Source organism: Rhinolophus hipposideros (genome assembly GCF_964194185.1).
Source record: "Rhinolophus hipposideros genome assembly, chromosome: 3".
In the NCBI taxonomy this organism is placed as follows: Eukaryota; Metazoa; Chordata; class Mammalia; order Chiroptera; family Rhinolophidae; genus Rhinolophus; species Rhinolophus hipposideros.
Genome location: NC_138049.1, coordinates 65,134,606 through 65,155,865, shown reverse-complemented (window position 1 = coordinate 65,155,865; position 21,260 = coordinate 65,134,606). Strand labels below are relative to the sequence as shown.

At 31.5% G+C, this 21,260-nt stretch overlaps 1 protein-coding gene across 6 annotated transcripts in view; it reads right to left on the bottom strand.

The window, feature by feature from the left end:
• Positions 1-21,260, bottom strand: part of SNX14 (sorting nexin 14) — a 65,806-nt gene that overhangs the window by 29,054 nt on the left and 15,492 nt on the right. For 2 of the 6 annotated variants that reach the window (XM_081044191.1, XM_081044189.1), the window contains exons 3-12: positions 20,557-20,633; positions 20,317-20,395; positions 15,858-15,901; positions 14,312-14,399; positions 10,250-10,334; positions 5,785-5,941; positions 4,719-4,794; positions 3,931-3,975; positions 3,741-3,821; positions 3,528-3,642 (exon numbers count right to left, since the gene is read on the bottom strand). In XM_081044191.1, coding sequence (XP_080900317.1) covers positions 3,528-3,642; positions 3,741-3,821; positions 3,931-3,975; positions 4,719-4,794; positions 5,785-5,941; positions 10,250-10,334; positions 14,312-14,399; positions 15,858-15,901; positions 20,317-20,395; positions 20,557-20,633 — 847 coding nt within the window. Of the gene's footprint in view, positions 1-3,527; positions 3,643-3,740; positions 3,822-3,930; positions 3,976-4,718; positions 4,795-5,784; positions 5,942-10,249; positions 10,335-14,311; positions 14,400-15,857; positions 15,902-19,771; positions 19,832-20,316; positions 20,396-20,556; positions 20,634-21,260 lie in introns of those variants that run through there. The other 4 variants (XM_081044190.1, XM_081044188.1, XM_081044192.1 and 1 more) reach the window with 2 other exon arrangements.

Genomic DNA, 21,260 nt, shown 5'->3' with positions numbered 1-21,260 from the left:
AGAAAAATACTGTAGCTATATTAATATCAAACAAAGTAGACTTCAAGAAAGAATTACCAGAGATAAAATCATTATCATTTTACAACGATAAAGGATAAACTCATCAAGAAGACATAACAATCATAATAAATGTGTCTGCAGCTAATAATAAGCTCAAAGTACATGGGAAAAAAAGATTAACAAAATGAAAAGAAGTAGCAAATCCATTAAAAAATCAGAAAGAGCACAGAATATTTTAATGTAATCCATCAATTTAACCTGACATTTATAGAATGATACCCAACACAGCAAAATAGATGTTCTTCTCACATGCACATGGAACATTCATTAAGACAGATCATATGGCTTGCCCATAAAATAAATTTCAATAAATTTCAATGACTGAAATTACAAAGAATATATTGTCCGACCAGAATAGTATTAAATTAGAAATCAATCACAATAAGATATCTCGAAAATACCCAAATCTTTGTAAATTTAACAATATACTTCGAAATAACACAAGGGTCAAAGAATAAGCCACAGGGAGATTTGAAATTTCAAACTAAATGACAAAAAAAAACCAACATAACAAAGCAAAAATTTTGCAATTCAGTTATAGCAATTCATAGAGAGAAATTTATAATTTAAAATGCCTATGTTAAGAAAGAAGACAAGCTGTGCAAATTAAACATCAGTGCTTTCACTTTAAACCAGAAAAAGAAGTGCAAACTAGACTCAAGGTTAGTAAAAGAAAAGCAGAAAATCAGCATTCGAAAATATTAATAAATCTCATAAACCCCTACCAATATAGGTTAAGAAAAAGAAAGTACAAATTACCAATGAAGAGGAGCCATTACTATAGCTCCACAATGAGGGAACATTAGGAATAACTTGGTGACAATATAATACGTTACTGAGATGCACTAAAAGCTTTTGAAAAAAATATAATACCTATTCATGATAAAAATTCTCAGCAAACCAGGAACAGAAGGAAACCTTCTCAGTATGATGAAGGATAATCTAAAAAAATCTCAAACTAATATCATACTTAATGGTAAAACACTAAATGATTTCCCCCTAAGATCATGAACAAAGCAAGGCTGTCAGCTTTCACCACTTCAATTAAACAATGTAGTGATGGTCCCTGCCATTCCCAATAGGCAAGAAACAGAAATAAAAGGCATAAACATTATAAAGGAAAAAGTAAAACTGTATTCACAGATGACATGACTATGTATGCAGAAAATCCTAAGGAAATCTACAAAACGTTAGTAGAACTAATAAATGGATTTAGCTATGTCACAAAATATAAAATCAATAATGTAAGAAATAAATTATATTTCTGTATATTAGCAACAAACAATTTGAAAAAACATTTTAAATACCACATGCAAATACATCCAAAACCATAAAGACCCATGTGAAAACTACAAAATATTATATAGAGAAATTAAGTAAGACTTGAATGAAAAAATGTAATATGTTCATGCATTGGAAATCTAAATACTATTGAGATATCAATAGTCTCCAAGTTGATCTATCAATTCAATGTAATCCAACCAAAATATCTAAGCAGGCTGTGTGTGTGTGTGTGTGTGTGTGTGGAAACTGGCAATCTGACTCGAAAATGTATATAAAAATGAAAAGAACCTAAAATAACCAGAGCAATCTTGAAAAAGAACAAAACAGGAGGCCTTAGATTTCAATACTTACTATATAGCCAAAGTTATCAAGACTATAGTATTGGCCAAAAAAAGAGACATATGGCGCAATGGAAAAGAACAGAATCCAGAAACATACCCACATTTAAATGGTCAAATGATTTGACAAAGATGCCAAAGTCATTCAAAATGGTAAAGAAATGTGTCTTCAAAAAATGGGTATTGGGAAAAAATGGGTATTTTTTTCAAAGAGGAAAAAATAAACCTCCACTCCTACCTCATACCAACACAAAAATTATTTCAAGGTAGATCATAAACCTACATGTAAAAAATAAACTATAATGCATCTAGAGAAAAACAGCAAATATCTGACTTTCTTATAGAACTCTCAGAAAACACTAACCATAAAATTAAAAATAGATTATCTTGAATGTCATCAAAATTTAGAAGTTCTGTTCATCAAAATACAATATTCAGAAAAAGACAAGCCATAATCTGGGAGAAAATATTAATAATACTTATATCTAACAAGACACTTGTATTTAGAATATGTAGAGAACTCCTATAATTTAATGACAAAAAGGAAAACAATAAAAAGCAGGCAAAAGACTTAAATACTTCCATTGGAAGATATCTGTATGGCCAATAAGCATATGATAGGTCTTCAACATCATTAGTCATTAGAGAAATGCAAATTAAAAGCAGACAATATACCATCATACACCCACTAAGCTGGCTAAAATTTTAAAAAATAAACACCACCAAATTTTAGTAAAGATGTAGAGCAATCAGAACTCTCACAAATTGCTAAGAGGAATAAAGTACTACAACTACTTTGAAAAATAAAATGGCATTTTCTTATAAAATTAAACATGTATCTACTCTGTGACCCAGCAATTCTAATTCCAGTTATTAAATGTATGCCCAACAGAAAGCCTTCTACAAGAACGTTCATAGCAACTTTATTCATAATAGCCCAAAAGTGGAAGCAGTGCAGATATCTATCTACAAGGAGAATGGATACAGAAACTCAGAAACTTTTGTATACTCATACAAAATACTACTTAGCAATAAAATAGAGCAAACTACTCAACTATACAACTACATGGATCAATCTTAAAAAATATTAGTCTCAATCAATGAAGCTAAGCACAAAAGAGTACATACTATGTGATTCCTTTTATGTAGGAAATTATGTAAGCAAAACCAATCCGTACTGTGAGAAATGAGACCAGCGATTGCTTTGGTAGAAGTGGGAGCAGGGATGGGTCATTTGGGAAGGGCCCTAAAAGAACTTTCTGGAGTGATGGAAACGTTCTATATCTTGATAAAGGTGTTAGGTTATACAGATGTACAGATTTGCCAAACTGATCAAACTGCTCATTTAAGTTCTATGAGTTTCATGTGTAAACTATACTTGTATTTTTAAAAAGTTGTATTCGAAAAAGAAATCAGGTGCAGTAAAAATAATCTTTTCACAGTCGTTAAAGTCTCCTAAATCCAATAAAGCAAGATGTTATACAGCTTAAAAATCAAAATAAACACTTTTATATTTGATTATTTAATCAAAACAATTCTGAACAAAAACTAAAACAAACTGCTATTGATATAGGCTAATAATTGGATCTTTAATATATTTTCATATACTCAATTTTTAGTAGTTTTTTCTGCTAATAGAAGTTGGTTGAAATCAGTAACAGATTACGTCCCAATCTGGAAAAGAGTGGACAATTGAGAGACAACTCATGGGTGCCCTTAGAATATCTAGTAAATGAAACACAGTACAATGACAGATGACAACTATAACATCAACTCTGATCTAAATATTCAAATATATTAAAAAGTTTAAAAATGATTTTAGTGAAGTATACAGGTAAACCTCACCCACAGTCAGACAAATTTGCAACACGTGCACTGCTCCTTCTTGTTTCAGAAAGTTCATGAAACGAAATAAGAGATCTTGTTGCTCTCTGATTTGCTTCAATTCTAACTTCAGCACCTACACAATATGAAAGGAAGAGTCAGTTAAGGCTCTATAAATAGGTGATAAAATTATTTGTATCAAAAGTAGTATAAGCTATTGTTGAAGATACTTACAGATGGCTTTTTATTTCTAGGTTCTGCAAATTTCTGCAAGAACGGAACCAAAGGGGAAGGTGGTTCAGTTGCTTTTTCAGGCTTTGAAGAAAGAGAATTAATTAATTAATTAAAACCATCATTTGATTTGACAGATATGAATCAAAATTCAATGCAGCGTGAACTGTTTTCTAATATGTTCAATACTCACCGGGCTATCATATATGAAGATGATAAGCAAATGATTCACAGTATCCTAAAGGAAAATCATAAATAAACACAGGTCAAAAATAACTCCATTACTATGTTCTGTGCAGAATTCTCAAAGCTTATATATTATGAAAGTTTCTACAAAAATGAAGCAACAAATGGAGCAGTGGCTAAGTACCGGTGTAACACAGAGGGACTTTAAAAATCTACAATGCATGGCCTCACCTTTTGTGAAAATGGGCAAAGAAAAGTTATTCTGACTTTGGCATTTAAAAGGTTTATAAAATATTCCTGTTTCTTCAAAATCTTACTGGATCAAAAGCAAAAGCAACCCAAGTGTCTACCAATGGATGGATGAATAAGTAAAACATTTTATATACCGAAAATGGAATATTATTCAGGTTTGAAAAGGAGGGAAATTCTGACAAATTCTGACATATGCTACAACAGGGGTGAACTTTGAGGACAGTACGATGAGTGAAATAAGCCAGTAGCAAAAAAGACAAATAATGTATGGTTCCACTTATATGAGGCACCTAGAGGTGTCAAATTCACAGAGACAAGAAGTAGAGTGGTGGTGCCAGGGGCTGGGAGGAGGAAGGAACGAAGAATTATTGTTTAGTGGTTGTAGAGTTTCAGTTCTGTACAATGAAAAGAGTTGCAGAGATGAGTAGTTGTGAATGGTTGCTCAACATTATGAATGTACTTAACACCACTGAACCGTGTATGTAAAAACATTTAAGATAATAAATTTTAACCACAATTAGATGAAAAAAATTTAAATCTTACTGGATCAGCTAGGAAATCCAAAGAAGGAAGGAATATTGAACCAGAGAAGATCTCTCTTAAAAGTAAGGTCAGGGATCTGGAAAAAGAAATAATGTTGTATTAGTGATTTACATCAGTTCTTACCTGGGGATCTTGCTAAAATGCAAACTATGATTCAGCAGGTCTGGGGTGTGCCCCAAGATTCTGCATTTCTAACAAGCTCCCAAGTAATGCGAAAGCTACTGGTTCACAGACCACATTTGGAATCCTTAATTGGCTAAAAGAGAGTGCTATTTAAGAGAAAAAAAAGCATTTCCTTAGCAGAAAGGACTTAGGTGAACATTAGAAAACACTTCTCACCTTGTAATAGTATTTAAAAATGTTTAATATCTATTTAAATCAATGTCTAAAATTAATGTTTAATAGTGTAATTATTTTACAATTATAATATTTAGATTAATATTATAAATTATTTTGTTTAAAATAAAAATATTTAAAATATTAAAATGAAACTTTAATTTTTTAATAACAATTTTAAATAAAGTAATATTAAAGTATATCCATAAAATAAGCCATGGTTTCTCCTCTAAGGATTATTAGGGTAACAGCAATGACATTACTTTATGGAATAATCTAAACATACTCCTGTCAGAATGAGAGAGTATGGGCCAAATGATCTCTAATTATTTCTTCCCAGGTAGATACCTTAAAACCCACACTTGTCTGTACAGTTTGTTCTCATTGTTTCTCCCAGTGAGTCAAAATGTACATGTCTTTAAAAACAGGACTGTCAAGGAAGTAACAAAGTATAATGATCTCAAATAAGAAAATTAACCTTATTCATATTTATCTCTGATTTCCAAGGATCAATTTCCAAGAAAAAATTCTGAGCAACACAATACATCACAAATACTTAGCACCTAAAATGGCATTTTAAGACTTGGTAAATTATATTTCTTAAATGAAAAATTATTCACATCATAAGCTAACCTCAAATTTTAGTGTACTCTTATTGTAATCAAGAATAGCAATATACGTGTGCCATGGTATGCAAATGCTGCTATGACATTTTCCAGTCTATTTATACCTGCAGTCTGTTGCTTTAGGAGGCAAAACATAAGGAAAAAGTAGTTCAGTAAGTTTCCTTAAATAGTGTAATTCATCTCTTCGACTCCTCAAAGCCACGTGAAGCTCTGGACCATATTCTTCTAAAGCAGCTTGCTGTAAAAACTCTGTATTTTCCACTATAAATAGAGATAAAAAATAAACACTGAAAGAAGTTACGCAACATTAAATAACTTCAGCCATTTCCACTAATAAACAGAAAATCATTGAATGTAGTCATTCCTTTCCTAGCCCTCCTTTCTTTCCAATATGCATTCTACTGGGAAATTTTTCCCAAACAGGATATAAAGAAAATAATTTTCCTCTTGGTTGGAAGTTTTTAAATTCTGAAATAAAAAGACCTTTCCTCCTTGGCAAAAAAGAATTTAAACTCATGTCACTACTTTACAAATTATATTAAACAAAAGCAAATATTTTTTTAAGTGGAAAAAGCTACAGAAAACTTCTAGCATACACACAAAGCTTCTATTATCAAATATTACATCTTGTTCATCCTCTGCAAATACAGGAAAAAAAACCTATTCTTAAAATTCTTTATTGCCTCTGCTCTCACATCAAAATCATTCAGATAACCTTTTAAAGCAATTACAGTATAGAAACTGGCTTTCTTGGTTAAATTCTGTATCTTCTGCCCAAAGGATAAGGACATAAGAGGTATAGAGCAGAATTCCATGATCAGATAGATAACTTAATAAGTATTAGCCAATGATAAGTTATATTGAGAAAGTTTTCTTAAAAGACCAAGCACTAAACTAACATTTTAAAGATTAAAAGTAACAACAGTATTGCTACTGTTTTCCTAGTCAAAGACTAGGAGAAAAACAAGTCATGCTTTCCCCTACATGCATTCTGTGCCAAGTTTTAAAATCATGGAGTTTGTGAAGAAAATCTTATCCCTAATTCAACAGCCTTTCTTTTTGACTATTTACGTCTATTTTTATTGAAAAAGGATGCAAGCACATTTACCAAAATAGTCGACATATGCATTCTAATGGTGTGAGTACTAAGAAGGTAAATGAAGGGCTATCTGCACCTGAGGTACAAAAGCAGGATTTGCAAAGAAGGGCTTAGTTTTTACAAGACACACATTTTGCTTCATAATCATGCAATTATTTGCCCAGCATTTTTCTCCAAGAATGCTTTGGGGTTCAGATCTTCTAAAAATTTGTATCATGAACAGGCATCTAAAATAAGAAGACTAAGCTATGCTCAAATCTCAACTCTACTTCATTACTAATGACTTTGAACAAATGATATAATCGTTTTGAGCCTCAGTTTCCACATAAGTAGTTATTAAATAGTTATTAACACTGAAACCTTGTCATGGAAAATGTCCAAGTAGTTACAATATCTGGTGTGATTAAGCATTCACATATAATATATAAATTAAGTCACTAGATTGGAATCTATTCAATATCTGTCAGATGTAAGAGATTTTTGTACAACTAGGTAACAAGAAAATAAAGGAATCAGGCATAAGATAAAAAGAATATAGAAGGAAAGAAACCTTAATTGGGAATATAAGCAAAATATAGATGCTGGAAAATAGAGAATGGATTAATCCCCATTAACCACCAGTGTATCTACTGCCTAACTAGTCAGCAGTTTTCAGACTAGAAAAGGAAAAGTTCCCAGAATCCACAATAAAGAGATATCGTCAAGATGAAAGACTGGATTAAGGTCTTTCTGAACAATTATTATTAAATTTAAATTAAACCAATGCTTCTAATATACATATATAGTTAACATTTCTAAGGGCCATAGACTGCTAACATAGAAAACTTCTACATAATCTCTATCCTCAAGATAGGGAGAACACTAGGAGAGTAGGATGAATATGGATGAAGAGATGAACCTTTCTATCCTGAGTTATGCACAACTGTGTGGCCAAAGAATTTAGAAAATAAATTCTGCATTAAAGAAATAAAAAAATTAAAAATCTGAAAATCATTTTTACAAGTTTATCTAACTTACTGTCATAATATTTAGAACACCAGGACCTTTGGATGAAATAAGAGTCCTCCTAATCCTTTGGCCTTTTAATTATATGGATTTCATTCATTACAATGTTAATAATGGATCCAATCTAGCATTTAATTGTGATTTTTTTTAATTGAGAACCATTTTTTTACATGAATAGCAGCAAATTAACAATCCGTATGTTGCAAAGACTCAATGAATTTCGTCAAACTGGTGTGTGTGTGTGTGTGATATGTATATGATATATATATGATATATATATATATCATATATATGGTATATATATGGCATATATATGTGTGTGTATATATATATATACATATATACCATCATTCTCAGAGAGGCAAAATAATTTGGAGATTTTATTTAACTGATCAATTTAACTAAAAATAAAAAGATGACTCCATTTACTTATAGTCTGAGTTCAAAGTGTTTGTCTTTGGAACAAAATAAAGACTACATTAAAAAAATACTTTCCCACACAAATGTTTATAACTTTATTCATAATTGCCAAATTTGGAAACAACCAAGATATACTTCAACAGGTAAATAAACAAAATGTGGTACATCTACAAAATGGAACATGAGCAATAAAAAGAAATTAGCTATTAAGCCATGAAAAGATATGGAGAAGCCTTAAATGCATATTTCTAAAAAAGAAGCCAGTCTGAAAAGGCTACCATATGATGCCAATTATATGACAATCTAGAAAAGGCAAAACTGTAGAGACAGGTTGCCAGGGGTTCACAAAGAAAGGAGGGAGGAATGAATAGGTAAAATGGGATTTTTAGGACAGCGAAACTATTCAGTATATTGTAATGACGGATAGATGGCATTATGCATTTGTCAGAACCCATAGATTGTACAATAAAAAGAGTAAGCCCTAATGAAAAACTGTACACTTTAGTTAATAACATACCATTATTGGTATATCAATTGTAACAAATGTACCAACTAAGGCAAGATGTTAGTAATAGGGGAAGTGGGGGGCAGATGGGAACTCTCTATACTTTCTACTCAATTTTTCTGTAAACTTAAAACTCCTCTAATAAATGAAATTTACTATTAATAATTAAAAAAAAAAATTTTCCTATATCTTAACAGTAAAGTAGCCTTAACAAAATGGCAACAACAAAGTTACTATCTTCTGTCTTTGCTAGTAACAGGGTTATTTTGCCAGTAATAATTTTCAAAGTTAACTTTTTTACTGAACAATTAAATTACATACATTCAAACTCTTCCACTTTTTAACTATGTTCAAGAAAAACTATTTACTTGTTATAACATTATAAGATGAACACAGAAAAGAACTCTAAATATATAATTTGAAATATTTCTTGTATGTGAGGAATTAATCATACTGAAGAACAAATAAACTAGTAATTTAATTTCAACTCTGACTACAACATAATTTCCCCAAATGTACTCTGATTATATTGATATTATGAGGAAGGGAGAACTGGTTCCCTATGCAAATGAGTCTGGGACGTACTGGGACAAACAAAATTAAAGCTATTCTTTCCTAAGTACTACTCAGAGATTCTGGTATGCTAGTACTTACTGGGAATTTCCAGAAGGGGAATACAATATGTAGTAATTACCAGAAAACATGACCATGAAACCTCTTCTACATGGTCATCTTACGTAGAGTAGTATTCTGCAGAACATACTGGGAAAACATCGACAAAGAATACCAAATGCAAACACAAGGAAAATCAGTTTGGCAAAGAACCAAGTAGAGAGTATATACGTAATTTTGTTAAAAAGGAACATTTCAGTTTGATCTAAGAGAAAGAAAATTCCCAAATGAAGATTTCATTTGTTCAATTGGAAAAAATTTGCTGAACATATGCTGTGTGCAAGTCATGCCAGTATAAAGGCCAAGACACACTCAAGAAACTGAAAATAGGTCATTTTGACTAAAGCACAATACACAGTGAAAGACAAGAGTAGATCCAAATATTTGACTAGATAGCAAAGGGTTTAAATGTAGTTTAGACTCTACAGCAGTCATTAATTTTTATTTAGTAGGGAGATAACATATTAAGAATCATGAAATTAACACAGTAGCAGTATATGGGATGGGCAATACATATGTAGTATATAGGACAGATAAAAACTGTTGAAATCGTCAAGGAGAAAGGGGGAAGAAATTAAGATACACCTCAGAGGAAATAGTGAAGGCAATAGACTAGCATTCAAAAACAGACAAGAGTAATCAACAGTATATCTAAAAGTAACTATTTTAATTTTCATAGATTCTCGAGTTTTCACAATCACTGCTATGGTTAACAAACTATGGAAAAGGATTTCAGTTTAAAAGAATACTCTCACAGAATTTGTGAATATATCAGTTAATGTATCAACATTCAGACTTAGATATTTAAGGTGAAAGTTGATATATAAAAATAAAATCACTCAAGCTTTGTAGTAGAAAACTGTATTACCTTTCTGACTGGCTTTAACTATCACTTCTATATGCTTCATTGCTGCTTTTAATAGTTTCTTGGTTATAATAGATGGAATATCCACCTAGAAAAATTCAACATTAAAATAAAAACTTAAAATATTTATCACTACAATGTCATTACAAGTTACAATGGCAGGAACACTATATATACTTAAGATATTGGAACATATAGTCTTAAAAATTAGAGTTATTTGGAATCTTTCAAAAATATACTTTAAAAGCACTTTATATTCTTGGATCACAATAACTGTAACTCTAGAGAATTTTTCTACCATAGTAATGAACATATTTTAATATGCATACCCTATATACTAAATTTTTTTCTCACAAAATAATCTTTATTCATGACATTTCTTTAATGTGTTTGTTTTAAATGCATTCAAGAAAAAAATAGACTATAAAGACTATTACTTTATAGTCTCAAGTAACTTATTCCTTTGACACTATAAATTTATGTTTACTAAGGTTACTTGAAAATGAACTTTTTCATTCAGTTTACAAGATAAATCCTAGTTTTAAGATATACCAAAGCACTCTATTTTGCAATATTAAGTTTCATCATTCTCCATAGACATTTTTCAACTTAAAGGCTGGAAATTGTAGTGACAATGTTAGGTTAGTGAGAGGGTTGAGGGCTTATATATACACACACAAAAAGATAAATAAACTAAAAATAAATTGTAAATAAGTCACCAAAAATCACGCGTATTGGACTTTGACAGGCTTATCTTCCACCACAAAACTCAATATATTCTATTTTTCCTTTATCAAAGGCATGAGAAAATTGTATCACAGTAGTGTTAAGCTTTGTGTTAACTTTTCAATTCTTTTAAAATTTCATATTAAAGAAAAAAATCACAGGCTGATAAATCTAATAAGCATGATGGATCATAAGCCCCCAATTTTTAGTGATTTACTAATAAAACCCAGAGCCATTTACAGATATCTTTTGGCTACCTAAGATCAAACATGATCAATAAGGGGTTATTTATGCCAGTAGTACGTTGCAAAATAACATTACTCTTCATTTACTCCTGGCCTCTTGGTACTGTGATTATAAATTACTCCCATATTTATTAAATAAACATGTTTTAGTTATCAAACATTTTATAAAACTCTTGTCGTCTGACAACATTCATGAAAATTTTCATAGTTAAGTTCCATTTTAGAGACTTTAGGTCAGAATCAAAATGATAAAATAATGTGTTTGTCACTAAACTTTGATTAAAAAAAAACAAAACTGTGAACCTTAAATGTTTCCTTGTTTTCATTATTCCCAAACTGCCAATTTACATTATTCAGGTAACTGTATGAGGATAGAACACTGTACTAGAAATAAGATGACCCAGGCCTAATCCTTTGCCTATTAACTACCTCTGACACTTTGACAAAGTTATTAATACTTTCTATAAAATGGGTATGATAATGACCCATTTATCTCCCAGGATAGTTACAGATAAAATAAAAGAAAGAATAGATAGCATAACAATCCGGAAAATGGAAGAAAATATTTGCAAATCATATATCTGATAAATTACTTGTGTACAGCATATATAATGAACACTTACACCTCAATAATAAAAAGATAAATAACCCAATTAAAAAGTGGGCAAAGGACTTGAATAGACATTTCTCCTATAAAAGATACACAAATGGCCAATAAGCATGTGAAAAGATGCTCAACATCATCAGGGAAATACAAATTATAACCATAATGAGATACTGATTGACAACCACTACCACGGTTAGAATCAAAAAGTGAGATAACAACTAGTTCTAGGAAAGATGTGGAAAAATCAGAATCCTCGTACACTGCTGGTGGGAATGTAAAATGGTGCAGCCACTTTGGAAAACGGTCTGGCAGTTCCTCAAAAAGATAAACACAGAGTTTACCATTTCACCTAGCAATTACAATCCTTTGTGTATATACCCCACACAAATAAAAACATCTATCTCACCCCCCCAAAAAAAAACTTGTACACAAATGCTTTGTTAACATTATTCATAACAACCAAAAAGTGGAAACAATCCAAAGGTCCATCAACTGACTGATGAATAAACAAAAAGTGGCATATTTGTACAACGTAATATTATTCAGACATAAAAAAGAACGAAGTACTGATATGTGCTACAAAATGACAACATTAATAAACCTTGAAAACATTATGCTATGTAAAAGTAACCAGACACAAAGGCCACATATTATATGTGGTCATTTATATGAAATGTCCAGAATAGACAAATCTATAGAGACAGAAAACTTGGTTGGCTAAGTCTAAGGGAATGGAGGAACAGTGGTTTACGGCTAAAGAGTAAGAGGTCTCTTTTTGGATAATAAAAATGTTCTAAAATTGATTGTGGTGATGGTTGCATAACTCAGGGAATATTCTAAAAACCGTTTAATTGTACACCTTAAATAAGTGAATTGTAAGGCATATAAAATATATCTCAATAAAGCTGCTACCAAAAAAATATAGCATACTCCCAAGTATGAAGTACTGTGATTTTAAAATCACTAGGCTATCTCAAAGCCTAACACAGCAGAGTTCTTCTATTAACTAATATTTATATATGAATTCACTGTAATGAGTCAGTTTTTTGATCAATTAACTTTATTGACTAACTGTTATAATTTAAATGGTTTATACCAACTAACTGATATTTCTTACTAAATCTTTTATTCCACTTAAATTGTCAACTGAGATAATTGCCTCAGAACCTTTTTAAAAACAATATGATTAATGTTTATCAACTTTTTTTATTTACAAAAATGACAAATGCTCAATGGAAAAAAAAATGGTGAACAGAAAGAAATTCATGGAAAGAACCAAAATATCAGCATCAACTTACCACTATAATAAGAATAAACAGTGATAAGGATATATATGACCTTAATATACATATTAACTTTAATATGTGAGCTTTAATATGTGAGCTTTGTTTTCAAAGTGGAAAAATGCCATATGTATTCTTTTCCAGCCTCTTCCACTTGAGTATATAAGACAACTTCCCATGTTAATAAGTACTATTAGACGAAATGACTTTACATGGCTGCATAGGATTTTATAGTTGGCCATGTATTACATTTAATTAACCAACAGTCCTACAGTATCATCAAATAAATATCAGGTTTTCATTATACTGCAATGAATTTTGAAACATACATTTTTACGTAAACTCTGATTATCTCTTTAAAATATATTATCAAAAAATGGAATTAAATTTGGGAGTATAAACATTTTTAAGTCCTTTAATAAAGATTACCAAACTGCAGTACATTGTTAAAAGTTAGACCAATCTGGATTCGTGTTTGCTTTGCCTATTTCCCCACAATCACCATTGCTAGATATTATCATTCTTTTTTATCTTTCCCAATCTGATAGGCAAGAAAATAGCATCTTATCAAAAACCTCTATTTATTTGATGTGAGACAACATAGTTTCAAGTATTCATTGGCCATTTTATATTTTTCTTTTGTGAACTGCTTAGTCATTTTTTGCATTTCTTTTCTACAGTGGTTGACTATATTGTTCATTTGTTGAATAGGTACATAGATACATTTAACAAGATATGTCTTCATTTTCTTTACTAATGGTAGAGATATTATAAACCAAGTTAATGACAATATGTTCAATTCTACTGAATTGACAAGATGGTAGAAAAGTACGTGCATCTACAGCCAACACACTGTAAAGTATATCTACAGGCAAAGGCCCAAACATACACAAAATATGGCCCCAAAATTTTAAAAATAGATTATAATCATTATCATTTACACAGTAAATTCATCAAACTGGAATATGCCTGTTTTCCTCATAGTTGTCTTTTTATTTCTAACTGCCACAAACTAAGATACCCAAGCATTAAAGTCAAACTGATCAATGAATCAAAAGTAATCCATCATTTAATCTAAAAATAAAAAACGAAAAGCGAAGGAAAAAACAAACACAATACAGGATAAAGTAAATATAAGATTTTTAAAACCCTCTTTAGTAATGACAAGATCTCAAATTCCCAATTTCTCATTATAAATATATACCTTGTGAATCCTTCGAATTAAGACAGATGCAAAAAAACGTAATGTAATCCTCAGTTCATCAACAAAGGACTCATCATCTGTTACATCCCTTCAATCGAGAAAAGCAAGCATTTAGATTCAGAAAAATAATACACAGCTTTACCATCTAGAAACCAAGGAAAGTCTAGAGCTTCCTCTTTTTTCCATTTACTTATGCTATTTTTCTTTTGTGTCTTAACAAATAATGTATTACATTATAGAAGACAGAACTGTATATAGAAGAAAATAAACAAGTCCCATAATTCTAGTACCAAGACATATTACTATTAACTAAACTGTAGTATGTATTTATTTCTGTGTAGATATCTACATGTACGTAGTCATATTTTCACCATCCTAAGATCATTTTCTAAGCATCAAAGAAATTTCTAAGAAACAAAACAAAGAATAATTTTGGAAAAGCAATAGAATTAAAATACAAAATTTTAAATTAATTTAAAATATTTATAGATTAATAATAAAATCATTCCAAAAGTTTTTTAAAAAGTGTTATATTTGAAAAAACACAAACTGAAATTCAAATGTTTTTAAACAGAAATTTTAACAACCTTCTTCTGAGGAGCTACTTTTCATTTTCCTGAGGTCTTGAGGTCCCTAGAAGAATTAGGACACTTCCCTAATCAAAGCAAGAAAGAAAGGTATGTATAATGGTGATATCCTGAACTTGAAGATGGTGCTAACTGTTAAGTCCCTTGGTAGAATAAAGAAAATAATTTTATCAACCATGCTTCCCACTATGAAATTAGGGTAAATGTCATTAAATATTACATCTGTAAGTCATATACGTATAAGTGTTCAAATACATAACTAAATACCTGATACTTATGTAAGCAAATATTTATTTATTAAATGATATAACTTGGATTTATGATTCTCAAACTATATATATTTTTTCAGATCTAAGAGTATTTTCTGTAGTCAAGGTAGAGGGTTCTTGTATATCCATAGCAGACACCAAAAACAAAGTTACTTTGAAAAAAAACTTAATATTCCAGGAAAATACTATTAAAATTCTTACAATTTAATGAAACATATGAATATAAATTTTTCCTCTAAATGTGCAATGATTTCAAACGTACAAAGTACTTACAAAATATTAAAGCACATTTAAGAGTGATAAAGAATTCTGCAAGTTACTTTTCTTTCAAAAAGCAGCCTACGTTTTTTTCCTCTTTGCTTTCACTAGACTGTTAATTGATTGCTACATCAATGATTCTTAACTGGGGCCAAATATGCCTCCCAGGTAACATTTAGCAATCCCTAAAGACATTTTTGGTGGTCACAACTAGGGGAGGAGGAGGTAATACTAGCACGGAGAGAGAAAAGGCCAAGAGTGCTGCTAAAAATCCTATAATGCACTGTATCTCACAACAAAGAATTACTTGCCCTAAAATGTCCATAGTGCAAAACTGACAAACCCTGGCCTACACTAAAAACCCATCATTGGCATGCTTCACTTAATGGTATTCACTATACTAAAGAAATAGGTGTTATAGAAAGAACATACCTGTACCACGGATAAACAAAGTTTTCCAACACTAATTCAAGGACCTGCATAAAAATTATTTTTAAAGAAAAATTAAATTAATTAACTAATTCTCGAAAAATAAACTTCTACTAAGTAATATATAATACTACCAAGAACCAATTTTATTAGCCCAATTATTAACATCATGGAGCTGACAAAATGCATGTCAGCCTTACATGGTTGTTGTGATAACCAAAGAGAACATAAAGAGAAACACTTTGAAAACCATAAAACTCCATAAAAAAGAAAAATTACCATTTAGAAAGACACACACATTTCTAAAGAGTTGCATTAAAAAAAAAAACACTAAATTGTTTCTGACTCTGAAGCTTCACTGAACCAAGAAAGTTCTTTGGAAATAAGGAATATAATAGGCTAGTCTTTTGCATTCTTAACTCTTTCTGAAAGTCAGTATCCCCAGAATAGTATAAAGAAAGAAGTAGATAAGACTTTTAAAAGGCATCAAAATTAGGTATTAGTGATTCCTTTCAATGGAGGCTAGTGATTAGAAGGGAACATGAGGGGAACTTCTGGATTGCTGATGTTTTGTTTCTTGATCTGTGTGCTGGTTATACAGATACGTTTGCTTAGTAAAAATTTTAGCTGTACATTTAAAATCAGTTTATAAGTTATATACGAAAAAGTAGCAAAACAAATCAAAAGAAAACCTAGGTGTTAAATCTTCCATTTCTTGAGTATGGATGTAGCAGTATATATTAATTTTTTAAAGGAGTTGGCAGCAATGGCAGTAACTTTTAAAAAGCAGCAGGGAAGGAATGAAACAATGTATCTAATCTGACTGTACCAGGTGTTATCAAACAATATGGTGTATGTTTAAATTTTTAAAAATTTATTATAGTAAAAGACTCATTGCCATTAATCCTCATCAAAATACTCGTCCTCACTTCGAACACACTTATCCCATGATTCTTGCCACTTTCAGAAGCAGCTCCAAAGTCCTCTTTCGTGACTATCTTTAATTACGCTATCATGGCTGCCTCAATGTCCTGAATTATTTTGACTTTGGGAAAGAGACAGAAGTCTTATGATGCCAGACTCAGTGAATGTTTTTATTTGACAGAAATAGCTATATATCAGAAGCAATGTGCGACTCGGAACACTGTCATGATGGATGATTTACAGCACACTTTAAAACACAACTTCTCTCAACCATAGCTCACACCCCTGACTGTACCAAAAAAGTTGAAACTTGTCACGCTGCTACTAAGGTTCAGTGCGCCACTTCCCATACTAAAGATCCCTGCTTTTCCCGTTGGATGGCACTTGGCAGCAGCATTCACCGTATTTTATGATCACAATGGAAAGGCTACGTGTCACACATCACTTCTAGTACGGCAATCTGGCATCGTTTGACTTATGGCTCTTCCCCAAAATCAAAATAACCACGAAAGGTAAACGTTTTGAATCGATTCAGGATATTGAGGGAGCCACGACAACGCAACTAAAGACACTCAAGAAAGAGGACTTCCAGAGCTGCTTCAGAAAGTGGCAAGAACGATGGGATAAGTGTGTTCAAAGTGAGGGAGAATATTTTGAGGGGAATTAATGGTAATATGTCTTTTAGTGTAATAATTTTTTTTTTTATTTAAACATTCACCTCGTATATCTATTGACCATTCATTACAGCAGTAATGAAGGCCATGGATTCTTTACATATTAAGGCAACAAGATTTGGATTTTTTTTACTACAAATACTAATCATTAGTGACATCAGCTGGGATAGAAACAGGGATAGGACACAGAAAGGAGACTAGAAAATTTACCACTAAACATTTGGTCTTACTTTATTCCCCATATCCCATAAGACCAATCACCAAATCCCACTTATTTTACATCCTAAGTAGCTCTTTTCTACAGCCCCACTTTTCAGGTCCTCATCTTTTCAACCTTATACTGTAGCAATAGCCTCTACACTAGTCTTCCTCCTTACAAGTTAGCTCCCCTCCCCATACTCCACAAAGTTGTCAAAGTAATTTAAAGCACATATATTTGACCACATCACTCCCTTGCACGAAACCCTCAATATATCAAACCACAATATATCAAAGTAAGAAAAGTGGAGTTGCACTGATTTTGAACGGGTGGGAGAAAGCTGCATACCAGCAACTGTGACCATTTACTTCCTTTTCACCTCCCACTGCATCCTGAGTCACATATGAAAACTCTAGTTACACATCTGAAAACCAATAGCTTCCATGATCAATTAAACTCCTTCACTAAGGCCCTTTAAGTCTTTGACCATCTTATTTCTAAAGGGCCATATAAAAACTGGTTAAGAACTAAGCCAGACCTGAGTTTTAGACTGAGCTCTCCTACCAAACAGCTATGAAACTTGAGAAAATGATTAAAACTTTGTAAACCCCAGTTTTGGTTAAATCATCTATAATAGCACCTACTTCATAGGTTGTGTGATTACATGAAATAATTCAAGTACCATGATTAGTACAGAGCCTAATATATAGTAAGTGATCAATAAAATTAGCTACTAGAATTGTCTCTTCATTGCCCACATTTTCCTTCACATTTTACCCTCCAGCTTACTGAACAATACACCTTGTTTCAAAAACCTCTTTTTTCCTTTCAAAAGCTCTTCCAAACCCTGAAATACCCTTTCCCTTCCTGACTGCCCCTCTCAACAGTTATGCACTTCTTCCTCTTCCACCTTATACATTTCTGCCATTATTCCCTGTATTACATTATATTGTAATTGCCTGTTAAATGTCTAACTCCCTTCCTAGACTCAAGTTCCTAGAAGAAAGGACTGTATCTTATTTCTCTTTTTATTCCTAGGGCCTCGTCCAGTTCCTGCCTATATCAAGATCTCAAAAAATGTTTTCAAATTTGGAACTAATATTTATTGAAAGCCAGTAAGTACCAAACATCAGGCCAAGAGCTTTACATAGTTTCATTTTTTAAAAAAAATAAATGAAGTGTCAAAGACACAAATAATATTCTTGCTAGAGGTCTTATCTTCAACAGACCTCAAATCAGCACTCTCCAATAGAAATATAATAATGTGAGCCACATATGTAATTTTAAATTTTTTTCTTTTTTTAATTAAATTTATTGGGGATGACATTGGTTAATAACACAGGTTTCAAGTGACAATTCTAAAATACATCACCTACATTTTACATTGTGTGTTCACCACCCAAAGTCAATTCTACTTCTGTCACCATATATTTGACCCCTTCTATCCTTTTCTACATCCCTTTTCATCCCCTTACCCTCTGGTAACCACTAAACTGTTGTCTGTATCTATGAGTTTTTCTTTGTCTTGGTCACTGGTTGCCTTCAGTATATATCCCACGAGTGAAATCATGATTCTCGACTTTTTGCCTGACTTATTTCACTTATCATGATTCAATTTTCTAGTAGCTACACTTAAAAAAAAGAAAACAGGCGAAATTATTTTAAGAATATATTTTATTTAACCTAATATATCCAAAATATTATCATTTCAACATGTAATCAATAAAATATTTAATAGCATATTTTACATTCCATTTCCTTACTAAGTCCTCAAAAATCCCATATATATTTTACATATAGAATACATCTCAACACATTTTTAAATGTTTATTAGTAGCCACCATATTGGACAGCACAGTCTTAAATCAGGGAAGCTTGAAGATGAAAAAGACGTTACAGAAAAAAAGCAAAAGAAAAATGCCAACAGTTTGGTACTTATGCAGCATATTTTTGGCCACAGAAGGATACAAATGGGAAAAAGGACAGTTAGGTAGAATTCAGGTGTCTAATGCTATTCTTCAACTAATTAGCATTCAGTTTAATTCAATAAATACCTATCAGCTACCAACAATGTATCTGGCCCTGCATTTGGTGCTGGGAACAAATGAGACGCCACTTGCCTGCCTTAAAGGACTTGACTATTTCCTCAGATCAACCGAGAAGTCTCTAAAAGAAATAAACTAAAATATGTTAAGTTACTAAAAAGGTACATATAAAATGTGATTGGAACAAAGATAAAAGAAGATGCTTTCTATTCCTACCTAATGCAGAACAATGAAAAGTACCCCATTCTCTGCTCTACCCTTCAATTAGTATAAAAACTGGGGTCATAATTCAGCAAGATATACATTTGCTCCTTGTAGCTCCGGTACCTCCTTTTAAAATTACAAAGTGGTCATTTCTACTACCCTATCATAAAAATGTTTTTATAAGAGTTAAGCAATAACCAGGTAAAACAGTGCTTTCTTTGGCTAAAATGCCCATTTAAATTACACATGGGATCCAAAAACATTTCTAGCTTACATTCAAATCACATATTTCATAATAATCTACTACTTAGCCAACAACTGATTAGGTGGCATATATTAATATGCTTCATAATTACATTTCCTATAGGTATTTAATATTTTCTGCTTGAGTATATTTGGCAATATTAATTAGTTACCTCTGAGAGAGATGCATCAACCTTGGAAGAAATTTTCAGGTCTAACCATGGCTGGTAGTTTTCAAGTAGTAAGGAAGGTCTAAAGAAAATCACAATTAAATTGTTTGAAATCCAAAATGTAATTATTAGGTCGATGCAAAGGTAATTGTGGTTTTTGCAATTATTTTTAACCTTTTAAACCACAATTCCTTTTGCACCAACCAAACAGAAAGATCAACAAATATAAAAGGTCTATCTTACCTATGTCGTTTACATTTCACTTTACCACAAACAGCACAGCTACGACCTTGAGGAAATAATTCTTGAAGTCCAAACTGCTAAAAAAGGGAAATGGGAGGGGGGAAGATTTGTTTTTATATATCATCTTTACAAAAGAGAATCAATTTATCAAAAGCTTGTTAATCAATATTATCAATTCAGAGGACTTTTTTTATTATTGTCTGCTTTAACACTGAAACACCATTCTTTGTGATACAAACTACTTGCTAAACTAAACTGACAACAGACAATACCTGATGAAATGCTTTACAATACCTAACCCAAATTTCCAATCTTACAATTCAAGTTAATTGTTATGTTCGCTTATTAAAAAAAAAGAAAAGAAATTCCATCTACATTTGCAAATAATACTCTGCTGCAAAAGTATATGAAAAAACTATTTTCTATTTCTCCAAAACCTTGAATTCAATGAGGGAGAAGATACATGATAACTAGTAGTGTTAGAGAGCACCACTTTCAGCTGTGTTTCCTCTGAGTAGAAATATCACCAAATCTGAGATGAGGGATTGCATCAACTTGAAGAATTCTCAAGTAAGACTTCAAGATATCCCATCGCTCTCCTGGGTATCTACCCCAAAAATATAAAAGCATTTCTCTATAGAGACACGTGTACGCCAATGTTCATTGCAGCTTTGTTTACGGTGGCCAAGACATGGAAACAACCA